The 17,112-nt window shown below is 59.6% G+C and overlaps 1 protein-coding gene across 2 annotated transcripts; it reads right to left on the bottom strand.

Annotated features, from left to right (window-relative positions):
* Positions 1-1,642: 1,642 nt before the first annotated feature.
* Positions 1,643-16,630, bottom strand: HDGFL2 (HDGF like 2). 2 transcript variants are annotated; one of them, XM_090027487.1, is made up of 16 exons: positions 16,490-16,630; positions 14,577-14,653; positions 14,355-14,493; positions 13,151-13,336; positions 12,507-12,623; positions 11,763-11,834; positions 11,043-11,190; positions 10,707-10,782; positions 9,013-9,298; positions 7,675-7,769; positions 6,679-6,749; positions 6,197-6,267; positions 4,432-4,533; positions 4,102-4,315; positions 3,234-3,363; positions 1,643-2,809 (listed from the first exon to the last, which is right to left on the bottom strand). In XM_090027487.1, the coding sequence occupies exons 1-16, from the start codon at positions 16,559-16,561 to the stop codon at positions 2,716-2,718; spliced, it is 1,950 nt and encodes a 649-aa protein (XP_089883613.1). In that variant the 5' UTR covers positions 16,562-16,630; the 3' UTR covers positions 1,643-2,715. The 2 variants fall into 2 exon arrangements, with proteins under 2 accessions (XP_089883613.1, XP_089883614.1); XM_090027488.1 differs by lacking the exons at positions 14,355-14,493; positions 14,577-14,653.
* Between the last annotated feature and the right edge of the window lie 482 nt (positions 16,631-17,112).

Here is a 17,112-nt window from a genome sequence, read left to right on the forward strand (position 1 = left end):
TGACTGGTGCCCCGTGGCCACGAGCTGGTCGACATGGTGCAGCCACCGCTGAACTGTCCCCGGCAAGAGCGTCAGACAGGAAAGGACAAACACCAGGCTCAGCCTCATCAAGGCCAAGTCCAGAGGGCACGTCCCGGTCCCGGTCCCGGTCCCGGCGCAGTGCAGGGGTGAGTGTGTGCGACCGTGAGATGCGTTAGGGCCCATGATCTAACTCGCCCCCCCCGCCCCCGGGCTTCAACTCAGTGCCTCTCTGCCCTGGCCCTTCAGCCAGCCCAATGCATGTAGGTGCACGTACGTGTGTGCACGCGTGCGCACATGCATGTACAAGAGAGCCTGGAGCTCACTGGACTACAGGTTCCCAGAAAGAAAAACAACTACAAAAGTGAGTGCAGCCCTGAGGCTCCTGCCACGTCCATTTTGGCTGCAGCCCAACTCAGCTTGAGGTCCCCTCTCCTCACCCTGCCCCGAGCACTGCAACAAAGCCACTGGCTAGCAGGGCCACAAGTGCAGAGGGCAGGGGAAGGTGTGTCTCACCCTGTTTCTATCACCAGGGATTTGGCCCAAACCCAGGAGACTGCAGCTCCCGGGTTTTCTGCCATGCAACCCCTTTAGATGCCATGAGCTGTTGCTTAGTGCAGACAGGGGCAGGGTCTCAGCAAGGGGAGATGGACCCATCTTAATGGCCATCGAAGGTTGACTTGATGGGCTGTCAGCTCAACCTTGGGAGGCAAGGGATGAATTCTTGGCTTTTCCACTGGCGCCCTGTGCCCTTGGCCATGTCCCTTGTCTTGTGAAATGAAGAGAAAGGGTGAAGAGCGGAAAAAGCACTGCTTGCTTGGTCCGTTTATAACCTACAAGCCCCTCTGGGAAGGCTCAGCCTGGACTTAAAAGCTTCTCCTGTCTCAATACCAGCTGGAGCAAAAGGCAGTACCCAACACAGCCTTGCCCCTCCTGCTCAGACAACAGCTCTGCCCACTGACGGGGGCAAGTCAGGGGAGAGGGCATCGTTTCAGGGCAGCATGCGCTGCTTCTCCAGCAAGGGGTGTGCTGTGCAGACCCATCCCCAGCACCCAGCTGGCAGGACCCCTACCCCAGTGGTTCTTGGCCCGGTTGGACTCCAGCCCCCCAGCCCAGAACATGCCCGCTCTTTGCTCTCACTCATTTCTCAACAATGGAAAAATACCAGAGCCCCTCATCTGTGGCAGAGCTCAAAAGACAGCGCCAGGCAGAGCGGTTTCCACAGCTCGTTCCCCTTGGGACTCATCAGGTGCATCTTGGAAGCCATGTGTAGGTGCTTGCACCCTGCAGGGCTCATAGGAAAGGATTGCACAGAGCCCCGCTTAGGAATCACGGCTCTCCCCCTCACCCCACGCAGGAGTAGAGAACTCAAGTAACCTCCACAGAGCCTGCCCCGTGCTGGCTGCAGCTGGGCTGGTGTTCACCGGGTCAAAGGCCCTGGGCTTTTATTTGGGTTTTGTGCATAGAAACACAAGGCATGAGGCGGCAGCAAGAGGCCCAAGCCCCTAGGCTGCCACAAACTGGCAGGGTGCTGAGCACAGCTGGGTTCCCCCAGCTGGCACCGGGACAAGGCCCCACAATGCTGTGCTTGGACTGCAGGGCAAACAACAGGCTGACACATGGCCTCCTTGTCAGCTGGGCAAGTCTTTATTGTACAGGTACAAAAGCTTCAGATCCTTGCAAAAAAAAAAAAAAAAAGACAGGCAGACAGAGACAAACAGATCCAACCCTGCCGGCTGCCCCTGCTCCCCCGAGCAACAGGTACCGAGTAGCAGCTATCCCTCACCTCCAGCCCCCTCTGCAGCCAGCGGAGTAGCCCCAGAGAACGCTCCGTCCTCCTGCTGGAGGAATGAGACGCTGAGAGCCAAACTGGGCGTCTCCGGCAGCCCACAGACGCCACAGGATAGGGCCGAGGGCTTCAGATTGGGGGAGCACAGGGTGCTGGCTGCTGGGATGGTTTCTGCTTACAAGGTTGGGGGAGCCTGAGCTGCACAGCATGGCCACACAAAGGGCGGTCACGAGAACCCACAATGAAAAGGATGTTCACACCAGGCTGGTGCCTTCTGGTCCCTGCCAGCTGGAAGTTTTAGCCCTAGAGAGCCAGCCTGGTGTCAAGGTCTGCTCTGGGCCACACACTCCTGCTGGAAAAGGCAGGGGTCCAGGATGCAACTGTCCAAAGCCAGCTGGGAACGGGTAGCCACCCTGGGGTCCCTGGCTGGCAGAGAGGGGCACAGACTCCGGTGCTGGGCAGGAATTAGCTTGGTGTGATTCTCCAGTGCCCATCCCCAAGTGTGGCCACTTGGGCAGAAACCATTGGCCCCTGCTTCCTGCCCATCCCTGTGAGCTGCAGCCGGCAGCAGAGCGAGACAAACAGACGGCTGAGGGAGAGCGTTCATTAAAAAACCCTTTATAGTCATTTCATGTCGGCTGCAATCACAAGGAATCGGGTGGGGACGGGGTGGGGGGACGAGGGGGGAAAAAAACCAACAAAAACCAGAACCAAACAGAGGGACAAGTACAAACGACACGCGGCTCTCCCCAGAGTTCTCGGCGGTCCCAGGAGCAGGGGCAGGGACAAGACCTAGACATCATCTACTGTGTGGCTTAGTGAAGTGACTCTGAAACACGGGGCAAGGCAGAGGCCGGTCTCCGTGGCGGCGGGGCAACGCTGCGGCGTTCTCCACGCCAGCCATGGTCTCAGCTCTCCTCATTGTCATCCACGGACTCTGATGCAGCACGGACCCTCTCCCTGTCTGGGCCAGGCCTGTCAGTCTCGGGATAGTCTGGCGCGCTGGCAGGAAAAACACAAGAGACTTGTCACACTTCCCGTGGGGGTGGGGCTGGAGGCTGCGGTTGCCGCACCTCCCTCCATGCACCGCAGGCCACCCAAGTGCCTGCCCCAACCCTGCTGTGATGGACAAGCATGAGGACAGGAATGTGCTTATCACTGCCTCCCCAGCTCGTAATGATCATGACAGACACCACTGCCACATGGTGGGAGTTTGGGGGGGGGGGGGAAATGGCACAGGCCAGAGAGGCTGGGCTAGCAGGACCCCTGTCCCCAGAGCAGGTCCGGCCTCAGTGCTGTTGTGAATGGGCACGTGCCCTGGAGAGGCACCGTGGCCCCAGACAGCAGCACACGGCCACCCTGCCCAGTGAGGCCAGTGCTCAGAGCTCCCCCGGCAGGCCCTGCCCTCCCAGTGCTTGCTGCTCACTCGTTGGGCGTGTCCTCGGTGGGGGCCTCGCACTGACTGTCGCCTGCTCCTGCCGCTTTGTCCCGCTCCTTCTCCTCAGCGTTCTCCCCTTTCTGGGACATGGATTCGCCGTTCACAGGGCCTGGCAGGTCTGGGAGGGAGAAGACAGATGGGTGCTTGAGGGCCTGGCTGCTAGGCCCCGAGGGCAGCTCGACTGCCCCCTCACTCTGAGGCCACCCCATCAGCATTCCTCACTCAGGAGAAGGGCACACGCCCCAACCATCACTCCATGCCCGCAGAGCTGGCTGGCAGGGGTAGGGGTGGGGGTAGGATCCTGGGTTGTGAACCCTGATGCTGCAAGGAGGGCAAAGCCATCAGCTGATGGGGCAGAGGGGGAGATATGCACTGCAGGGCCCAACACATTAGGGCTGCATTAGCTAGGTACTAACACACCACGCATACAGGAAGGACCAGGGTCAGGCCAACCCCCTCACTGGGGCAGGGAAACACCATCCTACCCCAAGCACAGGGCTTGGAGCCCCTAAGCTCCCCCAAACTTCTCACATAGGGGCTAGCTCTAATCCATCACGACCCTATGGTATTAAAACCTGAGCAAAATGGTGCTCCAAGGCTGCCTGGCACCTGCCCTGCATGGGAGATGGAGTTCAAGGATCTCCCAGGAAGTTGGGGGCCTGCACACCTGCCACCATTGCAGACTTGCACCTCCAGAGGCAGCTCCTCTAGCTCCCCATGCTGGGACCCCCTCCTCCTGCCTCCAGAAGCCACCAGACAGGCCCTCCACAAGGGCTGCCACAGGGAGCGAGAATCAGCCCTGTGAAAGGCACCAGGAAAGCAACAGGCCCCTCCTAAGAGCCTGCACCCACGTTACCAGCATTCGTCTCCTCCTCTCCTTTCTCATTCCGTGTCTCGCCTCCTGCCAGCTTCTCCTGGTCCTTCTCTGCATCCCCCTTGTCCTTCTCTGACCCAGCTTTGTTGGCTTTCTGGATGGCCTCCAGCTTTGGTCCCAGGACACGTGACTTCAAGCGGGTGTAAACCTCGGCGGCCTTCTCCATTACATCCTTGTTCGCCTTGTAGCGGCGGATCTGCCACAGGCACAGGGAGCGTCAGACAGCAGCTTGGGAACAAGGTGGCCCTTGCCCAAGAGTGAGATGCATGTACACACCCCTCCCCTCTCACCCACGTCCCCTCTCCATGGCACCTTTTTCAACGTAGCCACCACATCAGTGTGTTTCTGGAGGATCTGAGAGGTGACCTGCAGTGTTCCCAGCTCTTCCAGTGCACTCAGGCATCTCTTGATGTCCTGTAGGCAAAGAAGTGAGGTCAGAGAGCTCAGGAAGCTAGAGAGGTTTGCTTCATCCCTCTCTGGACTCACTATGCAGCATGGCAAAGCCTGCTCACTAAAAGGTAGGAGAAGCACTAGGACACAGGACCCAGCTGTGGCTGCCTGGCTGGAGGTTTGCAAAAAGTCAGGCTAAATGGGGAAGAATGGGTTATATGGTCGAGATTTGATACAGAGAGGGATTTGGTACTGCCCATCCAGGACAGAAAGCACTGGTACAGAGAGAAAATAAGAACTGACATTTACTGGGTCAGACCCTGGGTCCCTCTAGTTGTCTCCTGTGTCGCACAGTGGCAGACAGCGGATGCTGAAAGGGAGTGAACTGGGTCTGACCAGGGGTTTTCCCCTGCTCCTCTCTCACTTGCAGCCTCCAGCATTTAAGGTCTAGGAAGTTCTGATTCAGAAGCCGTGCCCCTCACTCCTGTGCTCAATAGCTCCTGAGGCCCCTTTCCTCCAAGTATGTCCTCCACCCTCTGTGAAACTGGCTAAATTGTCAGCTTCTACTACACCGGGTGGCAATGAGTTCCACACTTCAATTACACACAGTGAGCAACCGTTCCCTGTGCCCACGCAGGCCAGGACAAGCAGGAGTGAGCTGAGACTGCAACAAGGGAGATGCTGGTTAGGTGGCAGGAAGGACTTTCTAACCAGGAGGGTGACTCAGCATCAGATCAGCTTCCCAATGGGGGCAGGGGAATCCCTGTCATCGGGTGCTTGGGCAACCTGCAAGTAGAGACAGGGGGGGACCTTGGCTGGAGCAGCGGTGGGCTAACTGGTCCTCTGAGGTCCCTTGCTGCCCTATGTTGTTAGGGAGCACCTGCCACTAGATCCTGCCTCAGCTCTGAGGCCTGCACCAGGTGGTCTCAAGGTCCCTTCCAGCTTCACATTTCTCTGCTCCTATAAAGGTAACGCTCTTCATCCCCGGGGTACAGCTGAGGAGCAGACACAGGCAAAGCCTGCAGCAGCCAAGATTGCAAGCAGCTGGGACTGGCTCTGGCCTTCTCCTGGGCCTCCCCTTGAGGGTGCCAGGTTCACCCACATCTGGTGAGCACCCAGTCAGGCCAGGAGCCGAGACTGGTGGCACATCTTGGGGAAGCTCAAGGAGAAATGGTGGCACCATCTAGGGGCCAAGCTGAGCACTGCTCCTCCAGAGGCATCAATCCGTTGCTGGGCAGCCCACAAGAACAGGACACGATGCCGAACTCTAGCACAACACAGATTTTGAAACAACTGGCAGGCCCTGGCACCAGCTCGGAGGGTGTCTGCGTGGACAGGGGAAGAGCAGGGAGTGCTCCACTTGGGCCAGCCTTCAGCAAGCATGCCAGAGCTGCGAGCCCGGGCATGTGCTTGCAAGGCTTCAGCCAAGGGGGCTGCTATACACAATCGAGCAGGCAGGGAAAGAGGGCAGATGACTGGTGACAGCAAGAGGGGGTGCTCATGCTGCCTTGCACAGCCCTGCAGGGTTGTGCATGGTGAGGACAAAGTGCTACCAGCATCGCGAGCAAGTGTGGGGGCAGGGAGCATTGCACACGTGCGCACAGGCTAGTTTGGGATGCCTGCATGGGGCAGGAGAGCCAGACCCCAAGGCTCCCTGGATTCCACCCCCCACCGTGCCAGTACTCACCGGGTTATCAACTTTCAGGGCAAACTTGATCTCGCTGTGAAGCTTCTGGAGTTTCTCTTCGATTGTGGGCTCTGAGACAGAGGCAGCAGAGATCAGCCTCCTACAGACTGACCCTGCTTGCTAGCGTGAGGTGTATGCCTCCAGCAGGACAGCACGTGGCATCGCTCAGCCCCACCCTGGATGTTCTGGGTCTTGGGCCTGTGACCGGGCTGGGCTCGCAGCAGAGGACCCCCTCCCCTCCCCTTCCCTGGAGCCTGCTATGGGAATGCACTCAGAGCAGAGGACCCCTCGCTCCGTTACACCTCAAAGCAGCCCCCTGCCCTGGCAGCCCATCAGCAACATCCCACAGGTTCCAGTCAGGGCACCGCACCAGATGCTTTCAGAACGATGCCCCTAAACCCCCATGTTGTGGCAACCTGCCCTGCCCAGAAAAGCATCCCCCCTGCCCTCTCCCACCCAGACCGGCAGAGCACCGCTCTCACCCTTTTTCTTCTCCATCCTTCTCTCGTGGATTGTGTCAGACTTTTTCCGGCCTCGTTCCACTTTCAAGGGTCTGTAGTAGGAAAAGGAAACCAGAGGACAAGGCTGTATATTGGACTGTCTGAATCCTGGAAACCCCCCACCCTCCCATGCCTCACCTGACAGGGCAAGATGACAAGACCCTCACAATCCTCCCCCCAGCCAGCTCTACCCACATAGCTTGTCCAGGGGTAGCCTGGCCTGCAGGGCAGGGTGACGGGGGTGTGGGCTATAAGGGAAACGCGAGCACGAAACCAGGCCGCCGCTCAGTGCTTGGGCACTGCCCCCACCCCGGCCCCCATCACACTCAAGGGCAGGGGCGTGGAACTCGGGGCACCGCACAGGCAGGACCCCAGAGCTCCGGCCCACGACTTGATGTGGACAGAGGACAGCCCAGCACATCTGCAGAGGCCTCGAGCCCTTTGCTCCTGCCGAAGCCAGGGGCTGCTCAGAGCCGATGAGGAATCGGGCTCCACAGCGAATGCACAACGCCAGGTGGGTGCCGAGTACCGGTCTGCGGGGCTGGCACGAAGACCCCCAGCAGAGACAAAGGAACCCGGGAGTCCCGACTTCCAGCCCCAGGCCACAATCACCTCAGACCCAGGGCTTTCAACACCCCCCCCAGTACGAAGTGATTCTCTAGGGCCCGACTAGAGGCTCCCCCCTCTCAGAGGAGCAGCCCTGCAATGACAGCAGGCCTGAGGCTGCTCAGACCCCCAGGCGAGAGGGCTCCACAGTCAAGTGGCTTTAGAGACCTCCTCCCACTCCCAACCCCGGCATCTCCATGTGCCCCCTCCTCTGAGGCTGCTTCCACCCCATCACAGACACAGGGCAGCTCTGCAGGGAGCTCCCTTGAAGGGAAACTTCCACCCACCACCCCTAGAAGAGACCCCACCCCTCCCCACCAGCCCCTAGGGGAGGGACCAAGGGGAGAGGGGAGGGGGAAGGCGGAGGCTGACTTGTTGCGAGGCTTCTCCTCCCGGCCCCTCTTCTCCTTTTGATTCGGTTTCCTTGACAACTCAGAGGGCTGCAGCTTCTTCCCAGGCTTCTTTACCTTGGAGGAGAGAACAATGCAGAGGATGAGCAAGCCGTGATCTCCCCCACACCCCTGCAGGGGGAGGGGGCTGCTCCAGCACCTTGTGGAGAGGGGATGAGGGCAGCACCTGGCACTGTACATGCACCTGGGACAGCCCCGGCCCCGAGCCACCAACGGGATACGTAGCCTTCTGCGATGTGGCTCGCGCTCCCTCCCCCCACACCCACGTGCGGCACTGGAGATGTGCCTCCAGGTATGGGGCTCCCACGCAGCCTCTGCTGTCACCTCTGTGCCTCCTGGCACCACTCCACTTTCCTGCCCCAAGCAGACTCCTCCCTCACACTGAACCCCACAGTGACTGTGTATGGATGGGGAAACCGAGGTACAGGGCAGTGCTGCAACTCCCAAGCTCAGGCAGCACCAGTGGCAAAGCCAGGAATGGAATCACTGGACAGCACTGCTCTTTTGGCTTCTCTGGCACTGGACGGAGCAGCATGGAGGACAGAGATGGTTTTACTGCAGTGCCTGGCACTTGCTGGATGAAAGCTCCACACTCTCCACAGCTGGTCAAGCCCTGCATTCCTGATATAGGCAGGGCGGAGGGCACCAGGGAGGGGTTGGCTATCGGTTCACAGCCATGCTAGTTAAGGAAACCTGAATCCAAACCCCAGTTGAAGCTGGCAGGGAGGTGCTGCAGGGCTGCTTTAGTGCCCAAGCTGGAACTGGGTCAGGATTTGGGGCTGGCTGAACAGCTCACAGAACAACCCCAAGGGACACCCAGACAGGAGGAGCCAATGCCTAAGTTCAGTGTGTTGCCTGCTGTGACTGAGCAGGTCACCAAAGCCATGGCCAGATGGCGTCGTTCTGCCCAGGTGTCGCTGTGCTGACAGCTGTGCCAGGGCTGAGCCCCTGGGGGAAAGTGTGCCAGGCAGACCAGAGCACACAGCCAACATGAGGCCCTTGCCGTGAGCACAGTGCAACTCCAGGGGGCTACAGGTGGCAGAAACACCCCTGCTAGTGCTGGAGAGCAGGGCCAGGGTTCACACAGCCCATGGCAAGGGAAGCTTCCTTGACACCCAGCTGCTCCAGTCCTGAGCAAGAAGAGCTGCACCTGGGGCATGGGGAACGGTCCCACCAGAGTGCCGGGCAGGGAGAGGGTCTGCGAGAGACACGTCCCACCCCACCCTGATGCCCCCTCTGGCTGGGAACAGCATGCAGAGGCCGCACCCATATGAGCTCCCCGAGGTGCCCACACACTCACCTCCTTCTCCAGCTCAGCATCCGAGTCAGAGGATGACGGGGCTTTGGCTCGGCCCTTGCGGCCCCTTTTGGCCACATCGCCGTCGAGGTTGCTGTCGCTGTCTGAGCGTGCCTCGTCCGCCTTCTCCGCTTTCTCCTTCCGCTTTTCCTTCTCCTCCTTCTCTTGCTCGCGCAGCCGGCGCAGCTCCTCTTCCTGCTCCCTCTTCCTCTTCTCCTCCAGTTCCCGCCGGCGCTCCTCGTCCCGCCGCTTCCACTCGCTGATGCGGTCCACATCACTGTCGCTGTCACTGGGGGCACAGCCAGGCAGGTCAGGGCAGCGTGGGCCCTGCCGACAGCCCTGCTCCGCTCCCACTTGCAGCCTTGCTTCTCCAGAGCCTCATGCCATCCCTCCCACTGGCTGGGGATCAGGCTGATGCTTGAACTGGGCAGCGGACAGGCCCTGAACAGCCCTGAGGATGCCAAGTGGCTCAGGTTGGCTGCCCTCCCTGCTCCCTTGCTGGGCATTTCCCTTTTTGGAGGGAATCAAAGCAAGAGGAGACTCTGGACTGATATCCCCAGAGACCCAAGGCCTCTGGTTACCCACAAGAACACAGCCCCCAGTCGGCACCTCTCACCACTTGCCAGAGGAACCACTGTCGTAGGCATCCAATCTGCATGGCCAAGAGTCCCCTGTTCCCCTGTCTAGGTGCTAACATGACTGGGAGGAAGTCCCCAGCCCTGTGAAGAAGCCCCAGCCCCACCTGCTTGGGAGTCAGCAAACATCCACATGTCCTGTTCAGGCTGGGTCTGCAGGGATCCCTGGGCTCAACTCCCAATGGAGCAGGTGTCCAGTCACCCAGCTGTACTCCTTGCCATTCTGCTCCCCAGGGCTGCCTGAACCCCACCTTATGCAAAGTCCCTTACCATCAGCCACGGCACTGCTAGGAGTCACCAGCACTACTGCAGTGCAAATGGAGAGGTGGTCCCATAGCAGGAGCTGCTGAGGTGCAGCCCCAAAGGTACTGGTTTGAGCACTGGTAGCAGAGATCATTGCACCTGGGGAAGGGGCAGGGGCTACAATCCCCTGGAGGGTTGGCCAGCACAGCTCTGCCAACAGAGCAATTTGGACACCATTTTCAAGGGCAGAGGCAAGGCCACAGCCAGGAGGGCTCCATGCACAAGGTTCCTGCTCTGGGGAGCAGAGGGCAGCACCCTTCCACGCCAGCTGCAGGGGGATGCACATGGCTCCACTGTTTAACGTTTATGTTGGGGCAGCACTAGAGGCCTCAGTCAGGTCAGGCTTGGCACTGTATAAACATGTAGTTCAGCACAGCCTCTGCCCCAAAGAGCCACTGTCTTGAAAGTCGAAAGTGCCTCTAGGGCGTTAATGAACTCATTACACCACAAGGGCCAGGCCTGTCTTCGCAGGAGGGCAGACAAGGCAACTTGGCTCACCGAGTGTGGACAGAGCCAGGGATTAGACTCACAGGTACACTGCTACCCAGATGCTGAGCCGAGCCTCTGCCACGTGCTGCTCCTCTGGTCAGGACCCGTGGCCCTTGCAGAAAGCTTCCCACCCACCCCCATCCAGTCACCTGGAAAGCCCAGCAGGTGCTGATGGCAGGGTGGGGCTAGCTCCTGCCAGGGGGGGGATGCAAAGCCTGGGTGAGGGATTTGAGCCTGTGGCAGCCCAGCCTCCCCGGGACTCGCCCTCACCTGTCACTGCTGGAGCTGGTGGGCACTCTCTCAGGCTTTGGTTTTCTGCCCCGGGGCTTTGGGGGTGGCTTCTCGGCTGCAAGACACAAGCAGTCAGGGGCTCAGCAAAGCAGAAGACCCACCCCTTCAACAGGCGGCTGGCCAGGGGTTCTTCAAGGGAGAGTCACCCAGTCCAAGGCCCGGACTTCAGTCCACAGACTCAGGTATGGGCCAATCAAGGCCCCCACAAACACATTCAGGAGCTTAGCAGAGAGCTCCCCTCCAGCACAGCTTCCTGGGAAAGCCTGCGGGATGTCTGCAATCTGACAATAGGACATAGCACCCCTCAGACCCTACCTGGCTTCCGGCCCCGAGGAGCCTTCTTCACAGACATGTCCGAGTCTGAGTCTGAGTCTGAGTCTGACTTGGCCACATCCACTGCGGCATTCTCCACCTCCTCCTCCGAGTCCGCTTTGGAGTCAGAGTCAGAGCCCGAATCCACCTTCTGTGAGTAGGGAAGAAAATGGAGTGCTGAAGGGGGAGGGGAGCAGGGACCAGCAGAGGCCTCAGGTCCAGCCCCTGCATCGCAGACACCACATCACAGAGTTCCCATCCCAGGTGGGACACAGAGGAAGCAATCTCCAGGCGCTATGGATGGGGGTGGTGTCCAGAGTGAGCTGGTGTCACCAGGAAGGCAGGCAGCAGTCCAGAGGCTCATGATTACCCAGGCCCCTGAAGTGTGGGAGGTCAGACTAGCTGCACCCAGGGAATCCCACTGGCCTTCAAAGCCCAAGACAAGTCTTCTTGTGCTCCCCTCAACCTGGGGCTACATGCTGGGAGCCGGTCACTCCCCAGTCACGCAATGCTCATGTCCCACACGGCCAGCAACACAGAACCAGACGCTCAGTACCTCAGTTTTTCCTCACCAACATCCAGCCAGAATGGGCCTGGTGACTGTCTACAGCCTCCCCCTGCACTCACCACAGGCCACATCAAGTGCTGCCCCCAGCTACCCTACTGTCCTGCAGCAGGTTGGAGAGAAGGGAACAGAAACAGGACAGGACCGGCCGCTCTTACCTTTCTCTTTCTCCCGCCTGCAGGCATCCTCCTGGGAGCCCTGGCTACTGGCTTCTTCTCGGGAGTGAAGTCCTGGGAAGGGACATACGCACATCTGAGATGGGGAAACATCCACTTTGGTTTCAGAGCCAGGCATCTCTCCTTGCCCCCCAACTCTTGGCAGCAATCCCCAGGCCCAGACCCGATGCAGAGAGGGAAAGAAACCCAAAAGACACAGTAACTGGCACCAGGCGAGCGAGGAGCAGCCCCAGTTCTAACAGAGAGAACTTTTCCTCTGATAACCCTTGGATCTAGGCTCCATGTCTTGGCCACTGCCCAAGGCATAAGCATCCCTGGGATTTTAGCATCTTGGACTATACTGCCCGCTGCACCCACAAAACACCTGCCACAGGACCACTAGCCACACTGTGGCCAGTACCCAGGCCTCGGAACAGATCAACAAGGCACAGGGGAGCCGCCAACATCAAGTGTTTCTCAGAGGAGATGGCAGTGTCTTGTCTCCAGTTCCCTGGGAAGGATAGGACCAAGTGGGGCTGAGCTATAGGACTAGGCCTGCTCATGCCTCTGCGAGCATTTCCCTTTAGCAACGGGAGGCCTAGGAAGAATTTAAGTGCTACTGCTGCTAGCAGGGAGAGGGCTTAGCCACCTTGTTCCCTTACTGCCTTCTCCCAGTCTCTGGTGAGTCCAGCAGAGCCTGCCTGCCCCATCCCTATACTGTGGTGTGTGGGGGGGAATCACGCTCACCTGGTCGCTGTTTTTCTCCGACTCTGAAGAGCTTTCTGAGTTCTCTTCTTCTGACGGCGACATGCTGCCCTGGTCGAGGTCACTGGAGGATTTCCGGGGTCGTTTAGCCACCGGCACCTAAAGTCAGACATCACTGTGAGGGCAGCTGCAAGCTCGCCTGCTCCTCTCATCCATTCTCTCTGCACATGGTGAAACAACCCACAGGGAAGCAGCCAAGCCTTCCTTGTTTCTTACTATTTTCTGTTAAACTTGGAGCAGCAGCCAAGGGTTAGTCAGAAACTCACAGCTCCAGCCCGAGCCCATGGTCAGCCTACACACCATGACAAGAGATCTCGATCTACCCTGGTACATGTGTGTAGGCAGCGACAACTACAAGAACCAATGGGTTAAGAATGAGGTTCTGCACTGGGATGGTTCCGTTCTCCCAACCTCATCTCCTGTGAAGGAGGAAGCTTGCTCTCACACCCCCACCTAAAAATCCCTCTGCTGCACAGTGTGGCTGGCACAGGACAGCAGCTAAACTCCAGCCCAGAAGCAGCTGAAGTTAAGTAGCAAGTAAAGTAACTGTCTTATGTTGCAGCTACAATACATCATGCACAAATTACAACAATCTTCCTGGTCTCGCCTAGCCAGTGCCTGCGTACCTTCATAGCCAGTGACTTCCGCTTCAGCCCGCTGTGATCACTCCCCTTGTCAGACTCCTCGTCGCTTTCCATCTTCTCAGTGGCTGCTGTGGGGATGGCAGCGACCGCAGACTCTTCATCCTCTCCTGCATCACTGCCTGCTACCGGGTCGATGTCGCCAACCTCGCTGTCTGAGGAGCTTGCCGGCTGCAGAGGCAGAGAGATGGGTGGTTGGAGGTTACTGCTCAACATGTAGTAACACCCACCAGGGCAAAGAGAGCAGGGGATAAGCATAGAGAAGACAGAGAGCAGGACATCCCCAGACAGGGATATCAGAAAGAGGACCCCTGAAACAGCTCCCACTGGAAGGCTAGGGTAATGCTCCCCTCCTCACAGAGCGCTAGAATCCTCAAGTGCAATAACATCACGCAGACCTCATAAAGGGAGCTTCTCTGTCCCTTCAGCCAATGTTCATGTCCCCCAAAACCCCCTCTGCAGCCTTTCCCCACATGCACAGCATTAAGGGACCCATCTAGGACCAAAGACAGCTCCCAGTAGAGTCCTCTTTCATTCAAGTCACCACCTTGTGCTGCATCACGCTCATTCACCTGCCCTTCCCTACATACCTGCCATCTGCCCTTCGCGGCTCACCTTGAAACCCTTTCTGCCTCTCTCCAGTGCCACAAACTGCAAAGCTGCTGTGGAAGCCTTCCTTGAAGACCCCACGATCTAAACTGCATCACATAACTTTTGTTACAAAGCATCCCTCAGGCACTCCGACCTCAACCACAAAGGGCCACCTCTTGGTTTGACCCAAAGCCCACGGAAATCAATGGGAAACCAGACTGGCAACGTTGGTCCTGGCCATCGGGTCAGGGCCCCTCTGCTGAGGGAACCAGTGGGACCAGTGAGCAGTCTCGGCACAGGGAGGGGAGCCAGAAGCACTAGTTCTGATGCTTGCTCTGACAAACGTGTTCTCTGCAGCTTTGGATGAGTCACTTACTCTGTGGATCCCATCTGTAAACCAGGGAGAACGATGCCTGCTTCCCTGGGACCCCAGTGAGGAAGAAAGTCAGAGATTTGATAAAGACAAGTTATGCAGTTCCTGAAAAGGGAGACTTTGACCTGGCAACCCCTAGAAACTCCGGCCAGGAGCAGGAGGCGGCAAGGCGATGTGGGAGACAGGCAGGACACCCGTGCTCAGGGCGACCCCGGGAGCACTCACCGGAGGGGCGCTGTAGCTGGCATGAGGGTTGTTCTGGATTTCCCACAGGCCTTCATTGAAGCCTTTCCGCTTGTTCGGCTTCCCGTATTTGTCCTTGTACTTCTCGTATAGGAACAGGTCCTTAGGGCCCAAGAAGGCTCTGGGGAAACAAAGCAGAGGTGAGGCCCCAGCCCAGGGGAAGCAGGCAAGAGCAAAGGAAGCGCAGGTGGGGGTGCAGCTTACGTCTCGTGAGTGCCGAAGAAGAAGATGGGGTACTTGTTCGGTGGGGGTTTCACAGCACCGTCTGCGATGTCATCGATCTGGAAGGGGGACAGAGCAGGACACGGTCAGGGATGGCAGCTGGGAGCACGTTACCACAGGTCGGCAGCAAAGCAGCATCATACTGGCGTGACTGTTTCAAACCCCCCCAGAAGCTTGTGGAGCAAACTGCCAGCAGCACACCAGCTCCTAATGCAGGATCTTGAGACGGGTGACAAAGAATCCGGCCCAGCCGCTTGGGCTCTGCGTGGGAACTTGACTTCAGTCTTCCTATGGCTGGGAATGCCTCATGGGTTATGGGCTTAACACCCGTGGGGAAACCAGCCCATTGCATTCCTCTGTAGAGATCCATATGCCTGGACTTAGAGCAGTGCTGCTGGACCCCCCCCCGGGGAATCCTGTCCGGCCCCACTGAGGGCAGAGACGATTGCTCCAACAGGTGGTCAGAAGGGGCTCTCCTGGCTGGAAGCAGGCCACAGGAAAGCCCAGGCTGCCGGCAGGCACGACTTTTCACACACAGGAATCTCAGCCTTCTTCCCACACGCTGCGTTGGCTCCAGGGCCCGTCAGCCACTTCCACGTGATGCAGCCAGGGGACGCAGCTCCGAGGCAGGAGCCAGGGAGCGGGTGTGGGAGCTGCCACGGCAAAGAGGCAGCAACGCACAGGCACGTGGGTGTCGCCCGCACGCCGGGGAGCCTGCAAAGCGCAGCCCTTCCAGCAGTGCAAAGGAGCTCAGCCAGCCCAGGATCCTGAGAAGAAAGGAGCTCTCCCCTAGCCCCACATCCAGCAAAGCCAAAGGAAGGTGGAAGGAAGGAGGTCCTGAGATACTCTGCATGCCAGCTGTGGTCTCCCTGCCTCTGACACCCTCCACCATCACTGCTGCCCCAATCCCAGAAACTCTCAGCCTGTCTCTGTTGCTGGTAGACACCTCCTATAGCGACAGCCGAGCTGCCAAGAGGGCACCAGTCTGGCACCTGAACTGGTCAAAACTTCTGCCTTCAATATAGCTCCATCCGCACGGAGTCCTTGGGCACGAGCACAGCTCTTGGTCACCAGAACCAAATACGGTCCCGTCTCCGCCTGCGCCCTCTCACCCCTGGGGCCATCCAGGCCCCTTCCAGGCTCTGCAGCCATGTGGCACCATCGCCCAGTTTTCCCACCCCAAATGCCATCTCCTGGCACCGCAGCACAGCCCAAGACCTCCCTGCCCCATGGCAGCTGCACACCCAGGCATCCAGCATCCCACTGGGACCAGCACCCTGGGCAACCCACACCTGCAGTGGGCGGCCATCCCTGCCCCCTGCTCCACACCCACTGCCCCCACACCGAGTCCCTTCCAAGTCCCGCTTGCCCATGACCCAGTGCCTTGTCACCTGCGCCTGTCTTCCCTTGCACGCACAGCCCAGCTCCCCACGGCACAACCTGCGCCCCCACCGCACCCTGCACCCCCATCCACTGACCCATGGCTGCGCTGCACCCCCACAGCCCTCTGCACCCCAGGATCCACCTGTAGCCCACGCCCCTCCGCGCTCCATGACCCACCCAGCACGGCCCTGCGCCTCTGTGCACCCCCCACCCCCGTGCCCCTCTGCACCCCAAACCCAACCAGCACCCCCCACCCCCTGGACACCTCTGCACTCCAAACCCATTCAGCACCCCCCATGCACCCAGCACCATCCAGCGCCCCTCTGCACCCCCCACCTCCCTGGACCCCTCTGCACCCCAAACTCACCCAGCACCCCCTTGCACCCGGTGCCCCTCTGCACCCCACAACATCCCCAGCATCCCCCACCCCCGTCCCCTGCGCCCCGCCAGCCGCATCGGGGACGTCCCCGCGCCCCGCCCTGGCGCCCCCGCCGCGGCCCCGGGGCGCTCACCCGGGCGGGCCAGTGCGGGTAGCCCTTCATCTTGGCGAAGACCAGGTCCCCGGGCTTGAAGCTGTGCGGCATGCTGGGGCGGGCGAGGCCCAGGCCCAGGCCCAGGCAGCACCGGGAGCCGGGGGGGGTGGGGGGGCGGCAGCAGACTGGCCCTCGGCCCGCCGGATGTCCCGCCCCCGCGGCCCGCAAGCGCCGGCCGCCACTGGCAGCCGCGCGCGCCGCTTCGCTGCGCCCGCCAATGGCCGCTTAGGGAGGGGAGGGGGAGGAAAGCGATTGGGCGGCGGAGGGCGCGGGAGGGGGAGGGGAGGGGCGGGGGGTGTGGCGCCGGGAGGGGCGGGACCAGCGTGTGGGCGGGGCCGGGAATCCCGGGCAAAGGGGGCGCGCACGTGGGGGCGGGGGGGGAGGATATAGGTGCGGGACATCGGAAATGCAGGGCAGGGGCTTCTTTGTGGGGCACAGGACACCTCTGGGCAGTGGGAGACAGCGTGTAAGGGTAGAGTGAATGTTCAAGTATCACGATAATTGGCATTTTATTATAGATCCTCATTATAGATTGTAATAATTATTATATCAAACTAATCATATGGGGTACGGAGGCTATAGGGTGCAGGGTGAAGAGCATA

The sequence above is a fragment of the Crocodylus siamensis genome, chromosome 14 (genome assembly GCF_052110815.1).
Source record: "Crocodylus siamensis isolate JL-2025a chromosome 14, ASM5211081v1, whole genome shotgun sequence".
Classification (NCBI taxonomy): Eukaryota; Metazoa; Chordata; order Crocodylia; family Crocodylidae; genus Crocodylus; species Crocodylus siamensis.

What these genes read in the sequence shown, in the direction of transcription:
- HDGFL2 (XM_090027487.1), bottom strand. Translation starts at nt 16,561, where the DNA reads ATGCCGCACAGCTTCAAGCCCGGGGACCTGGTCTTCGCCAAGATGAAG. An exon ending in CCAGCTACAGCGCCCCTCCG is followed by an intron (nt 13,337 to 14,354) that starts GTGAGTGCTCCC and finishes CTGCCTCTGCAG; the next exon opens with CCGGCAAGCTCCTCAGACAG. An exon ending in TGGTGGCTACGTTGAAAAAG is followed by an intron (nt 4,316 to 4,431) that starts GTGCCATGGAGA and finishes TGCCTGTGGCAG; the next exon opens with ATCCGCCGCTACAAGGCGAA.